Source organism: Emydura macquarii, unplaced genomic scaffold (genome assembly GCF_026122565.2).
Source record: "Emydura macquarii macquarii isolate MOO-44397 ecotype Brisbane River unplaced genomic scaffold, CSIRO-AGI_Emac_v2 contig_3122, whole genome shotgun sequence".
Classification (NCBI taxonomy): Eukaryota; Metazoa; Chordata; order Testudines; family Chelidae; genus Emydura; species Emydura macquarii.
This window is the reverse complement of record NW_027133259.1, coordinates 5,338,377-5,356,969: the sequence shown is the minus strand read 5'-3', so window position 1 is coordinate 5,356,969 and position 18,593 is coordinate 5,338,377. Positions and strand designations below refer to the sequence as shown.

The window sequence follows — 18,593 nt, the reverse complement described above, 5'->3', positions numbered from 1 at the left end:
ATCTTGCATTTTTCTAAATTCCATTTCATATGCTAGATTCTGCCCACAGTTCTAATCTCTCTAGGTCCGATTCTCTGCCCTCAGTGGTATTTTGACTCTTTTCTGTTAGCATCATCTGTGCATTTGTTCTTCTAGATCACTAGTGAAGATGTTACATAAGACCAGACCTAACCTCCAGTCTCTGAGATATCCTACTACATGCTTCCCCCCAGCTCTCCACAATTTTTAAAATGTAATTATCAGTGATACAGTAAATTTGTATATAAACCTCCAGCACTGCAGTGTGACTATTATACACCTCAAGATGCATATCTTACACCTTCAAATCCCTACTTTGTTGAGGGACACTGAGCTGACAGCCACAACCTCAAAAGTGTGCTGCCCTAGCTGGGTAACTAGAAGTGGCTAAGGTGCCTATGAGAGACATTTATTCTTTGTAACTCCTGGCCAGCCTCAGAGAGAAGGATGATCAAGGAATTTAAGTTGCCTTTCCCTGATGAGTCACTCCCCACCCAAGAGCAGTTGTCCCTGGGGACACAGAAGGATGCATATTGTAATCTGACTGGCATGTGCATGGGTGAATCAAGTCAGGAACTATTCAGCACTGTTCAAACTTGGACCCAAATACAGTGAAAAGTCTTGTTAAAGACCTTAATTCTTCATCTCCTAGACCAGGCTGTGCTTGAAAAAGATACATGGGAAGAGAGAAATTCAGTGAGAGTGGGAGGCCACAAGGTATAAAATTCAATTTATGAAAACATCTAAAAGGGACACCTTACAATTAACTTTTTCAACCAGACTTCGTTAGCTGTTTTGTTTTGTTTTATTTATATGCTTGTCCAGCAGGAGTCAGTATAACTGATAATATCGTATCCTACAAATCAGTGGTGGATAGTTGAGTCTGATATGTTGGAGTTGTAATAGGTGCTTGGCTGTAATCGAAGCACTGCTGGTGAGGAAAAGAGAGGAGATGGCTCTGCTCACAGGTTATTAAGCAGCCAGTCCAGCACTGGCAACCGAACAAAGTTTCCCAGGGCCTCGCCCAGTTGTTTTTCTTTCTCATACTTCAGCACTGCCTGTATGACTTCCCCCACACTGTATCCCTTCTCCACTGCTATTGATGACAGTTGTTGAAGCTGTGAAACAAACAGAAGCAAAACAAAACACAGGTATGATACACTGTAAATGGAATATTTTAAAATGGAGAAATGAGGGGCAAGGATGTTGGAGTACTTCTCATTCACCTACTTCCATTCTGCTCTCTTAGGGTGTATAAGCCCAGGTGCTTCAGACCAATGAGGACTGATTAAAATAGCCAAATAGCTAATCTGGCTAGGTCGTTTGTAAATAGGGACAAGATAATCCTCTACAAAATCCAAAAGGGAGAGAATTACTTAGTGTTCTACACAAAGGCACAATTACTAGAAGAAATGGGTTAAGGCTAACAAAGGAAAAAATTAGGCTGAATATCAGAAAAATCTTCATCAGCAGCTACTTTATTGCATAAAACCCAACTTTCCTAACTCACTTGAGTAGGCCCATTGTCTTGAATGAAACTAAGTGCATAAAGTGAGCAAGGCTTGGCCCAAAATACAAACGAGTGGGCTGTACTACCAATAACAATTGTTAATAGCACAATTGTTCAAGAAAGGCATACATTGTTTCTTGGCGTCTATCTCTGTCAAAAAACCATTTGGCTCCACTTTTTTGTGTCTGTTATTTATTAAAATGCAAATCAAATTGTGTACTGGGAGCCAAGGAGAACAGGCATTGTTGGGCCACAGAAGAAGAAAATGAAAACACTTCTGGCGTTCTGAGTACCTGCCTGGCTGCAGACAAGTCATCCTGGGTCTGACTGGTTTTAGTATTGAGAAAAACAAAGGCAATTGAAAATGTGCCATATATTTCACTTTGAAGTGTGTCTTCTTTTCAAACGTTTATGGCTTTTCTTCCATGCCAGTTAGGATAGTATTGATGCCAAACAACATATCCTGACTCCTGAGCAATTACCATCTGTCATGGAAACTATTTTTTTTTAAATTATCAATGTGTAATTATACAGCAGACTACAGTTAAATACAATGGTGACAATAAAATTTTAGGCACTTCCAGGAAAAAAAAAGGTTTTCTTTTAATCTTTTTTTATTAAAACATTGAAGGGAGGGAATCAGATGCCAAAAAGTAAGGTTGATACAGAGACGGTTTTTTACTAAAATGAAACGTGACTGGAAACTCATAGTTGAAGTGGAAGGCTTATTATTCCATCCTGGTGAGGTATCGGAGCACATATGGCATTTAAGAACACCCACTGTTTGAAGAGCACAAGGCAGAATGGAGCAGAATTTGAGAAGTAAATGTCAGGATGTGTGTGTTCATGTTCATTCACTCAGAATGTCTTGCCTTCTGTCTCTTTAGCCAGACCAGAGTAAGTATGGGCATGGTTCAGTGCCCATTGATGTCAGTGGTAATCCTATCATTGATCTCAATTGTTTTTGGATCAGGCCCTAAATTTTCAAGACTTGGGAAGGTTTAGGTCTGTGGCTGAGCTTTGTTCCTCAGTAACCTTTCTCCTACAAGATGAAAAAATGCAATAACATTCCAATCCCAGCTCTTTTACTCATATTATAGAAATAGAACCTGAAAAATACTTAGTACCATTGACCTCGGTGAATCTATTCCCCAGTGCCAGCTTGCTTCCAGTAATCAATTATCCAGGCTTTCCTCAGTCTAGTTTTAAAGGTTCCTACCAATAGGCTTCCAACATTTCTTTTGGGAGACTATTCCAGTTTAATTAGATTTGTCTCTCAGGAAATGCTGCATTTTCTTTTTCTTAATTTCATCTACTTACTCATATTTACGCACCCTTGAAAAGAGGCATCACTTACCCACAATAACTCTTCTTCTCTTACTGTATGGCTTCCACAGAGCCACAGCGCACGAGTCAAATGCCTAGACAAGTGACCAGGGAACTATATTTGGAGCAGTAGCTGGCAGTTAGGGAGGGTGCACAATTCACCCACTTCCAACATCCCCTAGAACAAGGTTACGCATATCCCATGCTTTCTAACCATCCTTCAGTTCTCCTCTACAACCAGAACTCCTATTTGTAGGTGGTTTCTGTAGCATGAAACTGGGAAAGGGGAAACAGCATGGCTATATGGAGCCAATACACTAAGAGAACAAAGGTTACTATTGGTAAATAACTGCCTTTTCTCCTTCATGACACTGTTTCCACAAAGCACCACAGTAAGAAACGAGGAGGTAATAACCTTCCTGAGTAGGTGGACTGTGGAACCCGGTTAGTGAAGCACCGATCTTCCAAAACCAGCAACTACTCTTGAAGCAGTGTTGAGAGAATAGTCATTCATGAGGGTATGACCTGAACTCCATGTAGTAGTCCTATTTATTTCAGAGAAGGGCATATTGCAATACAAGCTATTGAAGCCACTGTCCCCTACCTTATAAAGCCCTGAGATGTTCCGGCACAGGAACATTAGGTAGTCTATAGCATGACTAAATGCATCTGACTACATGATGTTTTATCAGTTTAGCCAACTTTTCACTCAAGATAAACCAATAAACCTCTTTTGATTCAGCACCAAACGGAGCTCCTCCTATAGTGAACCAGAGAAAGTTAATCAAAAACAGAAACTGCACTTTTCCTCTTGCTCCCTCTTTGCACTGTCCTCTTCTCCTTTTGCCCATGCACAGTTACACATAGCACTTGTGACAGGGTGCTGGGCAAGGACTACTAAGTCAGCCCCCTGTCATGCCAGCTCCCATTTAGGGAGGTAAATTGGAGCTGGCTGGAGAAAACCAGCACCTAATTAGAGAACCAGAGACAGCTGCCAGGCCAATTAACCTGGGACTGCATAAAGGGTTGAGAGGAAGGAAGCCAGGAGGGAGAGAGCCAGAGAGTTGAAGCAGAGCAATAGCGCTTCCCTTCTGGGTACAGATGCTAAAAGGCAAGTTGTGTATGGGGAAAGGTGGTAGGAACAGAGATGGTAAATAAAACTGCACCAGTGGTTACTGAAGAGCCACCTCATAGAGCTGATGGAAGAGAAGATTCGAGTGTTGGAGATGCAGGTGGAAACTCTGGTTGAGTTTAGAAGGGGGTTCGAGCAGATGATGGAGCAAAGGAATGAGGAGGCTGAAGGGAAAAACCCAGACCTGCAGATGGAAGCAGAACCAATGAACTCTGAGGGGAGAATGCTGGGTAAGGAAAGTGGCCAGTGGAAGCATGTGACTGCGAGAACCCAGCAGAGGAAAAGACGGGCTAGTGAAGGAGAAACAGAGCTCAGAAACAGGTTTGCAGAATTGGAAACTGAAGAAGGGGCACAGCAGGTGGTTACTGAAGGTGGGAGGGCAAGGAAGAAGGGAAGAGCAGCTAGTCCTATACAAAGAGTGGATGAGCCAATGGAGATACTACTAAATAAGAGCCCCAGGAGGATACAGGAATGGTTGCATAAGATTGCAAAGGAGAATAGTAGACGAGATGACTTGCAGCCAGAAAGAACAGGGGATAGGCTGGAGAATTTTACCGTCACCAGGAAAAGGCAGGTCTACGTGATTGGGGACTCCCTGCTGAGAAGAACAGACAGGGCTGTAACCAGAGCTGATACAGAGAACAGAAGGGTGTGCTGTCTGCCAGGTGCTAAGATACGGGATGTGGACCTGAGGCTGAAAAGGATCCTAATGGGAGAGGAAAAGAATCCGCTGATTGTCCTTCATGTGGGTACAAATGATGTAGCTAGATTCTCGCTGGAAACTATGCCAGGCTGGGGAAGACTCTTAAGGGAATTGAGGCTCAGGTGATCTTCAGTGGGATTCTGCCTGTCGTTAGAGGAGGACAATAAAGGCGTGACAAGATTCTGATGATCAACAGATGGCTCAGGCAGTGGTGCTATAAGGAGGGTTTGGGACATATGGTCACTGGGAGGCATTCATGGACAGAGGACTGTTCTCTTGGGATAGACTTCACTTGAGTAGGGAGGGAAATGCACTTCTAGGGTGGAGGCTGGCACAACTGATTAAGAGATATTTAAACTAGGGAGTTGGGGGAGATGGTTGGGAGAGCCCCAAGTAATTTCCATGCCTGATTTTAGCATTGAGAGGGAGGAAAATGGAGTAAGAAAGGACATAGCAGTGGGGAGCAGAATGGACACTCAGAGGAAGGGTGGTGTAGATACCAGTCTAATAGGAGATATTGGCAGTAGAATGACTGTGACAAATCAGGTAAGGAACGTGAGCGGAGCCAAACAGCAAAAATTAAGATGTTTGTACACCAATGCAAGGAGGTTGGGTAACAAAATGGAGGAACTAGAGCTACTGGTAGAGGAAGTGAAACCAGATACTATAGTGGTAACAGAAACATGGTGGAATAGTAGTCACGACTGGTGTACAAGTATTGAAGGGTCTGTGCTGTTTAGGAAAGATAGATATAAAGGCAAAGGTGGTAGAGTAGCATTGTATATCAGTGATGAGGTAGACTATAAAGAAATTAGAAGTGATGGAATTGATAAGACAGAGTCTGTCTGGGTAAAAATCACGTTGGGGAAGAAAACTAGTGGAGTTTCCCCTGGAATAGTGCTTGGGGTGTGCTACAGACCACTGGGATCTGATTTGGACATGGATACAGACCTCTTTAAGGCTTTTAATGAAGTAAATACTAGTGGAAACTCTGTGATTATGGGAGACTTTAACTTCCCAGATATAGACGAATTGGATTCTCTGTACCTTAAAGTCTTTAAACCATGATTTGAGGATTTTAATAACTCAGAAATAGGTTAGAGGTTTATAACAGGGTGAGGTTCTGTGGCCTGCATTGTGCAGGAGGTCAGACTAGATGATCATATTGGTCCCTTCTGACCTTAGAGTCTGTGAGTCTATGAACCCCAGGGTCTCAGAGTGACTTTGTGAGCACAGCAGAAGCAGAAGCAGGTAGGCTCAGTGATGCCCTGCTCCCGCACTCCATGGTCACCAGAACTCCATTTGTCCCCATATCTTCCTTCAGAGGCTTTAGCATTGGTCAGTCTGCCTGCCTGGCTCAGTCAGATGACAGCTTTGCATAATGGAAGTAGCCCAGGGAAGATGACATTTCTTCTGGTTTTTCTGGGCTTAGCTCATCTCAATGATGCCGAAGTTTATCAGACTGGCACTCACAGTGGCCCATGCTATGAGATACTTGGGAGTCCGAGGGGAAGGGAAGAGAAATGGAGATCACAGACATTGAGGAAGAGTGGGAGAAGGAAGGAAGACAAGTGGGATTAGGAGAGCAGATACACGAGCAGGTGTCTGTAGGCCAAGACGTTTCTGTCCCTCGGATGTCCATCTTTCCATTCCCAGCTCACTAGCTTTTGTGCCAGTCCAGATCTCCAGCCTATTGAGTTCCCAGGGCTACGTATCCCCTTGGCCCCTGTCACTCCAGCTCCTTCCCAGCTGTCCCCTAGTTGACCCCATTTCCCCATCCCAATAACCCTATTGCTTCATGGTAGGAGGACAGCAGGAGAGCTGGGGAACCATTGAACAAGACGGGTAGAAAGCCTAAGCATTAGGTAGCAGAGAAGCCTATGGGCTGGAGAGTAAGAAGATAGTGTGCTGTGAGCTCCTTGCTGTCCAACCTGCCTGTCCGCAAGCTTTTCTTCTCTCCTTCTGCCTCCTCCACTTATCTGCTGTTCTCCCCACTCCAAGGTTTCCACCAGCCTCATAAAGATAGTTGGTGGAAGATCCAGACCAACAAACTTTCTTTCATTCAGTGGACAGCAGAATTCCCCCTATGATGAACTAGGGGTTAAATGAGGAGACCAAACTGAGCACACACCCCTGCCTCTCACACAGCTCCCTCTACATCCTCCAAAATCCCATATGCCCCCACAGCCTGCGTTAAGCCTCCCTAAAACAGGCTGTAACCGCCCATGAAGGATGATGAGGAAAGCCTCCAAGCTCAGTCTTACCCCCATTAAAGGATTGCAGGATCAAGACAACTACCGAGGAAAAGGAAGTGATCTCAGGAAGACAGTGCAGTTTAGGAAGCAAACCCAGGCTGCTGCTTCTGTCCAGGACAGAAGATTCGAGCTTCCTTCTTCCTAAAGCACAGAGGAGATGTCATGCCTTGTAAATCCCAAGACCGCTGGGAATAGGCTGAAACAAGTCATGCTTGGAGAAGGAACCCAGCCTTGCCCCAGATCAGAGGGAGACCTGTAGGGAGCAAGAAGTGCTGAGAATCTCTCCCAAGGAGAGGGAAGAAATATCTGTTTAGATTTTAATTTGGATATAGGATTTTGGAAAAATAACCCCAGGGAGAAGTTAGTTTACTTTGAACTTTGCTACCACATCATCTGTAGCAAAGTCTTTGCTACCAGAAGAAAGACTGGAAAAAGAAAGCTCTAGGAGGGAGAATGTTGGTTTGTTATAAAAGGAACTCCGGAGATGTGACCTTTTTGTTAATTTGGCCTGCCACATTCCCCAGCAGGGCTAGAGTGCCTTTTGGACTCAATACAGAGACTAAATCAGGGACGTAAGCTGACAGCACTGAAGAACTTAAGCAGCTGCCAGAAATTGACATTTCCAGCAACTTTCCTTGGAGTAGATCAAATTGATTAAGCCAAATAAGGAGAATAATTTTAAAATGGTAATTTAAAATCTGAACAGTGGCCTACATCTCAGATACTATTGGATTGTATGTGTTTGAAGTCTTGTGTTTATGGGGATTGTGTGTTTTTTAGCTAGAGGGAGACAAAAAGGTGAGATGGTCAGGGCAACACTAAACAAAATGCTTCTTTTGACAAAATCAGAAATTTGATTTAAAATATATAGAAAATTCAATTAGCCTACTAAGAATTGGTGTGTAAAATTTGGAAACTAAATTCAATCACTGAAGTGTGAAATGGAGGATATTTTTTTCTTGCTTTAAATGAAAATATATAAGTCTAAATAAAGCTTTAATTAGGAAGGAGCCACCAATGCCTCTGTAATACTAATACAAATTGGAGGAAGTATAGAAGGGAATAACAAATGACTAGAGGCATGGAGAGAGAGGTTTTTTTCAGTCTGTCCTCATAAATCAATCTACTTATACCCTGGCTAAGTAACAGTTCTGAGGGGATTTGATAAAAATCCTCATATATTTGAAAGGTGCAAATACCAAGGGGAGAGAGGAATTATTTAGGATAATATAAAGGGGTGAAACTAAGTAGTGCTATGACATTAAAGTGACACTGTCAACTCAAAATTGACCCAAAATTTAGATGTTGTAAAAACAGGCAAATAAGACCAATACAAATGTTTCCATTTTTCTGATTCCTGTGTATATAGAGCAAACTGCAGCAACCTGAAAGTGAAATCTACTATAACAACACTAACACTGATTTTCATTGTCCAAGGTGGAAGTAGGGCGGACACTGCCACATCCCCTGAATGCCAGACATTCTAGTACTTCTGGGAACAGTGTGGATACACCACCGCCAGCGTGACCTTGCATGCCTTGTGTGTGCAAGGTCGTGCTGCACAGAGGATGCCATTTTTCAAAGCCCATCGCCCCGCCCCAACCAGCATAACTTTGCATGCTTGGTGCGTGTGAGGTCATGTCGGTTGGGATGGGGTGGTGGCATGCTTTGAAAACTGGCATCCTCTGTCATGCACGTCTAGGTCTAAATCACTACTGGACAGAGAACACTACTTTAGAAAACCAGGACTGTGCAGCTTAAAACCAGACAAACGGCCTTCTAAGTGAAAAAATATAAAAAGTAAGACCGTGAACAGTAATTTGGATTTAAAATTTTTTCACTATTAATAATTTAAGACTAGTAATTTAGGGAAAGAAATTTGATTGTCCACAATATGTAACTTTTAAGTTAAGTGTCTCTTTTTAATTAATAATAATAATTAATTAATTACCTACCCTTATATAGTGCTTTTCATCTGTGGATCTCAAAGTGCTTTACAAAGGAGGTCAGTTTCATAAAATGTATCATAAATAGAATCTCATGAAAAAGTTCATACTAGTATTAATCTGAGGGCAGTGGTAGAAGTAAAATCACTTCGGTCATTTAAAACTAGACTTATCAAAGTAGTGGAGAGTGCATCATACAGAACAATTCTTCACTGGCAAGAGGATGGACTAGATGGCATAATAGTTTTTTCCACCTCTAACGTTTATGATGCTGTTATTTTATACAGGCAACATCATTAACATTTTGAGTACTATTTTAGCAAAAGAAACGGCCAAAAATTCAGTTTTCCTTAGAACAAAAGCTTACACCACAAGATAATAAAAAATTGAAGAAAGAACCTAAATCCCACCATGTTCTAATGTTCCTGCCCATTACCCTATTGCTTCATTGCTTACCTTATTCAGAAACTCATCATCCTCATCCAAGAAATACAATACAGGCACATTTGTCTGAGAGGCTGCTACCCACTGGAGGAGCGCTTGGAGCTGTTTGTTATGTAAGCTCTCAGAAGGATTCTGATTCATCACTACCACTTTGCGACCGGATACATTGTCTTCACCTGATCCAAGTCCAGCCTCAGCAGTTCCTGTGCCCTTGGAATCCATGGAGCCTGTGCCATCTTCCCTGTCCCCTATCTCTGCTAGAGCAGACTCTGGGTTGCTGTATTTAGCTATCATAAGACACAACTTTGTCACTGTATCCACCAAACTATCAATAAATTGCCCACTGCCCCCCTCTTTTCCACTTATGTCAAACTGATCAGTAATCATTTTTGTCAGTCCAGATAGAGCCTCTTCACAGGACTGTTCAACTTCTGAAAGAGCATGTCCCTCAGAGGTTTTGCCGAGATTCTTGTTTGTTTCATCCATCAAAGTTCCTTGCTGGCCTTCTATTTTGCAACCAGTCTCATTTATTAATTTTCGGATGAGCATTAATATGACACTGGACATGTCATTTTCAGGGTTCTGCTTTTGAAGTTCTGACTTCTGGGAATCTGATTCATCAGTTTGTTTTGATGGATCCTGATCTTTCGCTGACGTTGGCCTGAAACTACTGCAGCCGCCTTTATCATGGGATTCTTGGGAGAGGAATCCAAATGCAGTGGTACCTGCTTTGTTAGTTTTGCCCCCTTCAGCTGTGCCCTTGCCTGCATTCTCCTGTTGGATTAGATGATACTGTATCAACAATAGTGCAGTCACAATCAGATCTTTTGCCCATGCATCTCCTGAGATTTTGGCAAGGTCCTGAATTTCTGAACTCCAGTGTGGATTTTCTGGAGGTTTAGGTTCAGCTTCCCTTGCTGAAGGCTGGGATTTCGAGCATCTGTTACATTTTTGTTGGTTTTGATGCCATAAAGTAAGCCCATGCTTAATTATGTGGTTACCTACTGTTTCTGCACAGGTCATTTCTTTTTCTTTCTCTTTGGTAATTGTTTCCGTTTTCGTTGCTGAAAACCTCAAGTTCTGAGCCTTTGCGTCTGCTGCTCGTGAACCTGTCTTCACAGATGCATACGCAAGGCTTTGAGATTGGGACTTATCTCCTGCTGGTGTCTGCACAATTAAGGTAGAATGCAAACGGTTTAGCATTGCTTGTACTATTTCTGCAGCCTTATGACTTCCTTGACTGAAGAGGCTTCGCTTCACTGCCGAAACAAAATCTGAGTCAGTCATCAGTGTCCCTGTGACGTTGTGTAAATTTTTCATACAGGAATCTATTAAGTCTGAAACTACCTCCTTCGAGTGCTTTAGTATCACCTTTTTCAGCACCACACATGCTATGCTTGAGTCATTCACCTGAACTTTCATAGTCTTCATAACCGAGACCATCATATCTGAAACCACATTATTGGCATAAACCAGTATCCCTTTGCTTAAAGTATTTGTAAATTCATCTGGGCCAAAGCGTTTTTTATGATGGCATGTTCTGTTCTCACTGTGCGCTGACCTTCTTTCATGACTCTGCTCACTTCTGTTTGAAGATTGTTCATTTACTTCTTTATAAAAAAATGTTTTCTTCTTGGAAGATGGATTCTCCTCATATTTACTTTCCTTCATATTAATATGAGTTATATTCTCCGATGGATTATTTTTGCCTTCCTCTGTGCCCACTCCAACAGACTTGTGACCTGGTTCCCCAAGAGAGGCGAAAAGTGACTTGTGTATACACTTATCAGTGCCATCTGTCTTGTCATTAATCTCTTTACGTGCCATGGCAATGACAAGGTTAGAAAGTCTATTAACATAAAAAGAGACTTCATCCACATCTTGCTTGGCATCTGCAGAAGTAAGCTGACTTTCTACGTCCTTTGGTTCCTTTTGACTTGAGGTGGCTTTCATCTCCATATGAAAATCAGGTGACCCACTGTTGGATCTGACATCCATGCTAAACTGCTCATCGTAGACGCTGAAACCACCTGGTGAGGGTGCATTGCGCATTTGGATGCTCTGCCCACCTATTGATGGCTCCCTTGAGTTCTCACAAGCCCTCTGTTTACTGGCAGACTTCAGCACATCCTGGATTCCAAGTGCACATCTTTCGAGGTCTTTTCGGAGCCAGCTTAAGACTTTGAGTGGGTCGGATGCAGCTTGTTTGAAAAGTTTTGTTGAATCGGTCTAAGGATTGAAACAAATCATAAATTTACAATGATTTATTTCCCCAAAATTCATATTCCCTTGGTACAGAGACCTGGCTCAACTCAAAGCATTCTATAAAGGCCTAATGCAACTCTCATCAGCCTTGTTTAACGCCAGAAAAATCAGTACCTATATTATAGCAACAGCTAGCAGTGTCGCAGCTTGACCAGTGGTAGAACCAATGTAAGTGCTAGTGCAGACATGGTGACATTTTTACTATCATGGCATGAAACCCTGATGTAGACTGGTGGCTTAGCACTGGTGCAGCTGCACCATTGCTGGCTGAAGTTGGGACATGGGTATTAACTATTCTAGTGTAGATGCACCCTTTGATGTGAATAGAAAGACTCTCGCTGCTTTCAGTGGGAGCTGGACCAAGTCCTACACTAGTAAGTTGTCTGACCTCTTTTGTTCTGTATGGGTTACATAGTAGAGAAAAATGCAAATGGCAAGGACTAATGGATGGATGTAAAAATTGGATATTTTAATAACTGTGCAGAGAGAAGCCAAAAGGTATAGATACATCTGAGTTTAATCTCTTCATGGATGAATAAACCAAGGATCCAAATGTCATACACCATTGACTTGATTCACCAAGAAATACATTGTTTTTTAAAGATCAGGAGACTGCTCTTTGGTTTACCCTTCCAGCACCGAGAATGAGTTTACTTGTTATCTGAGAATAGCAACAAAGGAATGAAGTTTAGTACATTTAATCTCATTTTCTCTGACCCTCTGAAATGTACTTGCTTTGTGTGTGTATCTGATGTCACCATCTATTAGCTAACTCATTCTCATGATAAGGATCTTACTACTATTGCCAGTGAGAGGCCTGTAATTGTGAAGCTGAAGGACTAGTGTTCTGGTCACAGCTCCACAGGTGTGGGTGTCATTTATCTAGTAACTGGCGGCAGCTACAGGGACTCTTTAGCGACATTTTCCCTTTTAAAGCACTCCGATGGAGAGGAACATAACAATCATAGTCATAATGAATAGCCAGGTAACTATCCCATTAGGCCACCTGGATATCCCCTCAAATTAAATGGAGGAGTTTGATGTGGAGCTGATGGCTTCTGCCCTCGAGAGTGAAAGAAATATATAGCAGCTGTACTCAAATTACTTATAATAAAAATAATAATAAATAATTTTGTCCAGTAATCTTAACACCCTTAACTCTCTAGTAATTCTGAGAACCTGATGGGGGAAATTATGGTTTAATTAATTTATCTGCCTTAACGCTGCAGCTGTTGTATTGTTTATGCATTCAATATTCTCCTCATCAGTTTCACTGATGTGACTGACTATGTCTACATGTAGAGTGCAGCTGATAGAAAGAGAGATGACTAACTCTCATCTCATCCTTGTATTATAAGTCCCAAAAGGACATCTCTTTGGGATGCATGATGTATTTTATCTGACTGCATGATTGGGAGGGAGCAGGGATGTAATGCTTAGATCCAATAAAGCCCTCAAGCCTGGACAACAGCAAACTTCAGCCCCACAATATTGCCTACACAAAAGAACACTAGAGTGTCAGTCCAGGATACAACCTCTGCTACACCAGGGCCAACAGGCTACACGACTAGAAAGATATACAGTGGTGAACAAATAGCAATATCACAGACTGAAACCTACTAAACTGATTAGTGTTACAGAGCTTTACAAAACTTTGCCAATTTCACACTACTCTTTACTGCGATCATTATTTGGGAATCAGATAAATCCAAAAGTTTCAGCAAAACTCAGTGTGCACAACTACATTAATCAGAATTCATAGAAAATTGGTATGAACCCAAGCAAACTAAAACCAACAAGAATCTCACAGTTTCAGTCAGGATTCCTGATTTCTGTTTTTGAAGGTGGCCACAGCCTGTCTGTAGGCCCGATTCTGCCAATCTTGCCCAAGCTGAAATATACTTTATTTTGTAAGAAGTCCCACTGAAATCAGAGGCCCCAGCTCTTAAGTCACACTGATATAAATCCAGAGTAATTGAGTTCACTGGAGTTAGTCTGGACTAATAAAGGTATACCCAAAGGAGAATCTTGCCCACTGACTCTGGTGGAATTACTTTGGATTTATACCAGTGTTAAAGAGCACAGTTTAGCCCTGACTAATATTTATATATATTCTTTCATTTTATACACTGCAGCTATCAACAACTCTCTCAGCACATTTACTTTAAGAATAACTACCATAATCAAATTCACTTAATTTGAAGATGACTCATACCTCTTATTTTATCCATAATCTTTACCATACATTAGCAAGTTAAAACAAGTTGTTGGTATTTTTGATAACAGCTGCTGGTGATGTCATGACGTTCTGAGTACCAGAGCTGGATGAACAAATCACAACTAACAATTTATTTGACAAATGTATTAAATAAATCTATGGTTCTGGTTCAAATACTGCTTTGGGGGAACTTATGTATGAACAAACATGCATGGCTTTTGCAAAGAGCTAATAAAAAGGCAGGTGGGGTGAACAAAGTTAAAAGTAAATTCTTTTTTGATCTCAGCACAACATTTGTGAATAAATTTTCTCACTATTCACCCAGAGCTAACAGAGTGCCATCATACCCTATGTTTTCTTCGAGTACACTATGTGTAGCCAAATTCATCAGCAAGATGATTAATGATGAGCATACAGCAGATGACTTTTCATTGAGATTAAACCAACATCTGCCGTAAGGTCAACACTTACGGCACAATAGTGACAGATGCATAACAGCTCTTTAAATTTGCCCCTTTGCATTAACCTCAGTATTCCTGGCTTGTGCCAAAGTCTACATTAGGCAATATTGCCAAATAGCATTGATTGTGAATTTTTGGAGAATTTGGTTTTCACTGGAAAATATACGAGTTTTGACCAAACTTTCACTGGGAAAGGTTCTGCAGGTCCAGGGTGGAATTTCTGGCTGAAGCTACAGTAAAATCTATGCCGCCATAACCAGATGCTCAAGGCACTCACCTGGGACATAGAAGCATGACAGAGGAGGGGCTCTCCCACAGGCATACCTTAACCACCAGACTACCCTGGGGTCTCCTGCTTGTATTCTGGCTTTTGAAAATCTTCTAAAAGTCTCAGGTTTTGTCCCGATGTGGAACAGGAACATTTTCAAAGCCTCAAAAAGGTTTACAGGACAGGAAAATCATTTCTCCCCACTCCCGCCTGCTCTATTAGCGTACCCTTAAATGGAGTCAGAAAAAACATACAATATTTTACTTTGGAAGATAAGGCAAATGTCTATACCAGATGAAAAAATTCTAGATCCCATTTTCCTGAATGGTAACCTTACATTATTTACAAATATGGAGCTGAAGACTTTGATTCCTCTCATTTGGAGAGAAAATCCCTTACTGTAAGAGACCAGTAACTACCATATATGAGAGATAAAGACTTTCCTACATCCAAGGTATGAAACATATAGAATAAACCATTCAAATGAGTCCAAATTCGTAATATAACAGTGCAAACATCTGGCATTTTTGATTGCATGACTGAAAATATAATTGCAATGTAGAGTGCCTTGTTTACCAACAAATTCATTGGGAAAAACATTTACCTTTCTTTAATATATCCTCAGAGAGACAAAGCATTTTTCATGCTCTGTATGGTTTTTGTTGGTTATTTTCTTAGACTATTTCTCTAAATTTATAAAATAATTTTAAAAAAGAAGACTTTTCTTACTGTCCAGTTCTGTTCTTCGCCTCCTGGGGTATAGCGATCCACTTTACAAAGTCCATTTTGGCTCTGTAACCAGTCAATGTTGTCAGTCATCTGTGATGAAGTGAAAAGAAAACCAAATTCAGAGGCACAGATATGAAAGGGGAAGGAATGTGGACAATGTTGGGGACATGTCAATCAGTGATGATCTCCGGAAGAGATATCCAAAATGGGGTCCCTTGATCCACATGGCCCTTCATCACTCCAGAGATAATCTCAGAGCAGCACCTTACTATGGAGCAGAAGTTAATCCTAGCCAATAAACTGACGAAAACAAAGACAATTCTTTATCCACACTAAATTCTTTTAGCTATAGAAACTTTAGGTGTTACTTGAAATTTCAGAAGGTACAACATTTTCAGATAGAAATCAGAATTTCAAGATAGCAATGGCCCTTTAAGCACAATTTTGCAGAGGGGATTGCGTGTATGGATTCTGACAGGCATTGAGAGTTGTACACTGCTGTTGGGATTTTCAAAGGCAATTCAGTGAGAGTTGGGCATCTAACTCCTTTATTCTTTTAAAAACTCCGTCCTGACAGAGGATACAATTGCCAGAAAATACAACCATGATTTTGTAAGGGAAGATTGCAAATTTTGAAAATTCAGACAACTGAGTATATTACACAAGTGCCCCACAAGAGCAGAGAGTCCTAATCCAATCCTTGTCTTCAAGACATTTCTCCCAACAGTTTCAGAGCTGAGTTTTAATAAAAATAAGGTTCAAACAGAACGAACAAACTCACCGTTTTCTAGAACACGCTCCGAGACCCAGGGAAAGTCTCTGAAAAATTGTGATTTTCCCTCACAAGTTCTGAGAATTGCTCCCATAGGCAGCCATATAAAATCAGAACCTATAAAGGGAGAAGAAATATTTATGTTTTTAAGACATCTTTGTCAAGCAGCAGCAGCAGCTTCCTGCTTTCCATCCAGCTTGCAAAACTTTTTGTGACTTGAAATATCACCATAAACTTGAGAACATTAAAAACCATCTACAGCACCAGTGTCACCTTTTTAAAGGCCCACTGGATGGCAGAAATAAAATCTGAGGAGTGTGGGGTAGAGAAAGAAAATTATACATTTCAGGACTAAACTCTCTAAGCTTTCAACTACAGTTTACACTGCAGTCAAAAGAAAGCAGCAACAGGTAGCAAGGCAGAATAATACAGTTATGGTTTAGATGTAAATAATAATTAACTGGGTACAGTCAAGGTCCTATGTACTCTGTAGCTGTGGACTTGCTGAAGCATTATGCTCCAGAATTCTAGCTCTCATGCTTGTGAAGACAGCTTTCCAATATGAAAAGCATGTAAAGTGGTACACCGATGTCATTCTGCAGTGTGAGTCTGCACACATCCTGAAACCATATCTCTGAGAGCTGTGTTAATTTAGAAATCTAATTATGTGAAGTTCAATATCAACATTGTTATCTATTACATTGCTGATCATTTTCACATCCAGCTAATGTGCTTATTTCAAATGTTAATTGCCTCCAACACCTGGTCAGCTGCCAAAAGCCTCAACTGTCCCCTCAACAACTTCCAAAATTTCCTGCTAACCCCTCAACTTTTTAAGGGCTAGTCCAGATGAGCAGTTAGCGTGCAGCAAGATGGAGTGTAAATCCAAAGTGCATTAGGGTGTTGTGTATGCACTGTCTGTGTGGACTAGGCTGCCATGCACTAAACGTTTCTTATTGTACTCTGATCTACTCTGCTTTGAAACAGAGGTAGGTCAACACACTTTTAGTATGTGGTAGCAGGGTCCACACGGACAGTTAGTGTGTGGTAGGCTAGTGCACTGCAGATTTACACTTCAGCTTGCCATACATTATTTGTTTAGACAAATACTAACAGTGGTTTTCACTTTCAATAAAAAATTCTGCATACAGTAAAAGTTATGAGGAAGCATAATTAAATACCAAATTAACACAACGGCACTGTATTGTTGGTTCTATTCATTATGGCTCGGAAGGATTTTGGCTCATAATTCCCTTAGGCCCTTGTCCTGCAAAGACTTAAGCACGTGCTTAACTTTACCTTCTGGGGGTAGTCCTGCTGACTTCAATTGGTCTACTTACGGTGTGTAAAGTTAAGCATGTGTGTAAATTCCCTTGGAATATCCCATTCGATCATATTTCATTCAATAAAGCAAATACATTCAAGGAATTGGAAGATGCCACGGAATTTCCAGTCTGCTCCACTAGTGTGGTAGAGAATTTAGGTCAAACTTGACACAGAGTACAAAGAAATGTGGGTATGGGAATGATGAATCATCACCTTAAAAATTACACTGCTCTCGTATTTATTACTATAAGTATCACTTGTGATTAATCTAACCGAAAAGATTAGAGAAAGAAAAAACTTGATTATTTCCATTTATTTACTTTGTGCTTTTGATTCACTTTGTTTATCATCTGTTTCACTATTTCCCCTTTATAGTCAGTTTCCCTTGTTTGGATCATTTATGTGGCAACAGGTGGGAGAAAACACTTACATTTTTAGAAAACTGTGATTACAAAACCACAAAAATGGTCAGGGAGACTCCGGGATAGGTTTGGAGCTGAAACAACTCATCTAACTTTTTTTAGATGACTAAATTTCAAAGTGATTATGTCCCTGTAAAGTAGAAAAGAATGGCCTTGATTCACTGAGCTGTACTGGAGAAATGGGCCATGGGCCTGTGGTGGCAGAAAGGCTGTGTTGGCTGAGGGAAATGGGAATGGGCACACAGCAATGCAAACTGCCTGCACCCCCCATTCTGCTGGGAAGCCTGGAGCCAGCTGGAGCAGGTGGTCAGGTCCAGCTACAGACAGAGTGAGAACAAGGTACCCAAGAGATGCATGCAGTGATCCTGTGGGCCCTGACAATAAATTAGAAGTTTGGACCTGGCATAACCCTTAAATACCATTGCTTGGCCTATCCAAAAAGTGAATTCCCCACCAGCTGCAGCAAATTACACCCCTGTGTGCCTGTACGGGACAATCTGCTTGTGTTAAGATTCACATAGCATGGATGACAGGAAGAGATGCACTTTGCTAATGATTTACCGCAATTAGGTGCTGGGAGAGATTTCCTGAGCATGGTACTGAAAAGTGTAAGACGTTATGCCTCCCTTCACCAGCCTAGATCCTTGCAACCCAGGAAAGGCAGGGAGTTTGGAGTTGCCAGCTTTAAAAACTAGTCACACCCTGAAACAGAGGATGTGCTGATTCAGCACTCCTCATGACCACACTGCACGCTTTGTGTTGGGCTCCTACTAGCCTCCCCCAATGGAAAGGTGTCTG

At 41.4% G+C, this 18,593-nt stretch overlaps 1 protein-coding gene across 1 annotated transcript; it reads right to left on the bottom strand.

Moving 5' to 3' along the window:
• Positions 1–897: 897 nt before the first annotated feature.
• AKAP3 (A-kinase anchoring protein 3) lies at positions 898–11,386 on the bottom strand. Its single transcript, XM_067531018.1, has 2 exons — positions 9,347–11,386; positions 898–1,136 (listed from the first exon to the last, which is right to left on the bottom strand). The coding sequence occupies exons 1-2, from the start codon at positions 11,384–11,386 to the stop codon at positions 981–983; spliced, it is 2,196 nt and encodes a 731-aa protein (XP_067387119.1). The 3' UTR covers positions 898–980.
• Positions 11,387–18,593: the final 7,207 nt, after the last annotated feature.

Coding starts and splice junctions, on each gene's coding strand:
- AKAP3 (XM_067531018.1), bottom strand. CDS start 11,386: ATGCGCAATGCACCCTCACCAGGTGGTTTCAGCGTCTACGATGAGCAG. Junction 1,137..9,346: donor ATGATGAGTTTCTGAATAAG/GTAAGCAATGAA, acceptor TTTGTTTCACAG/CTTCAACAACTGTCATCAAT.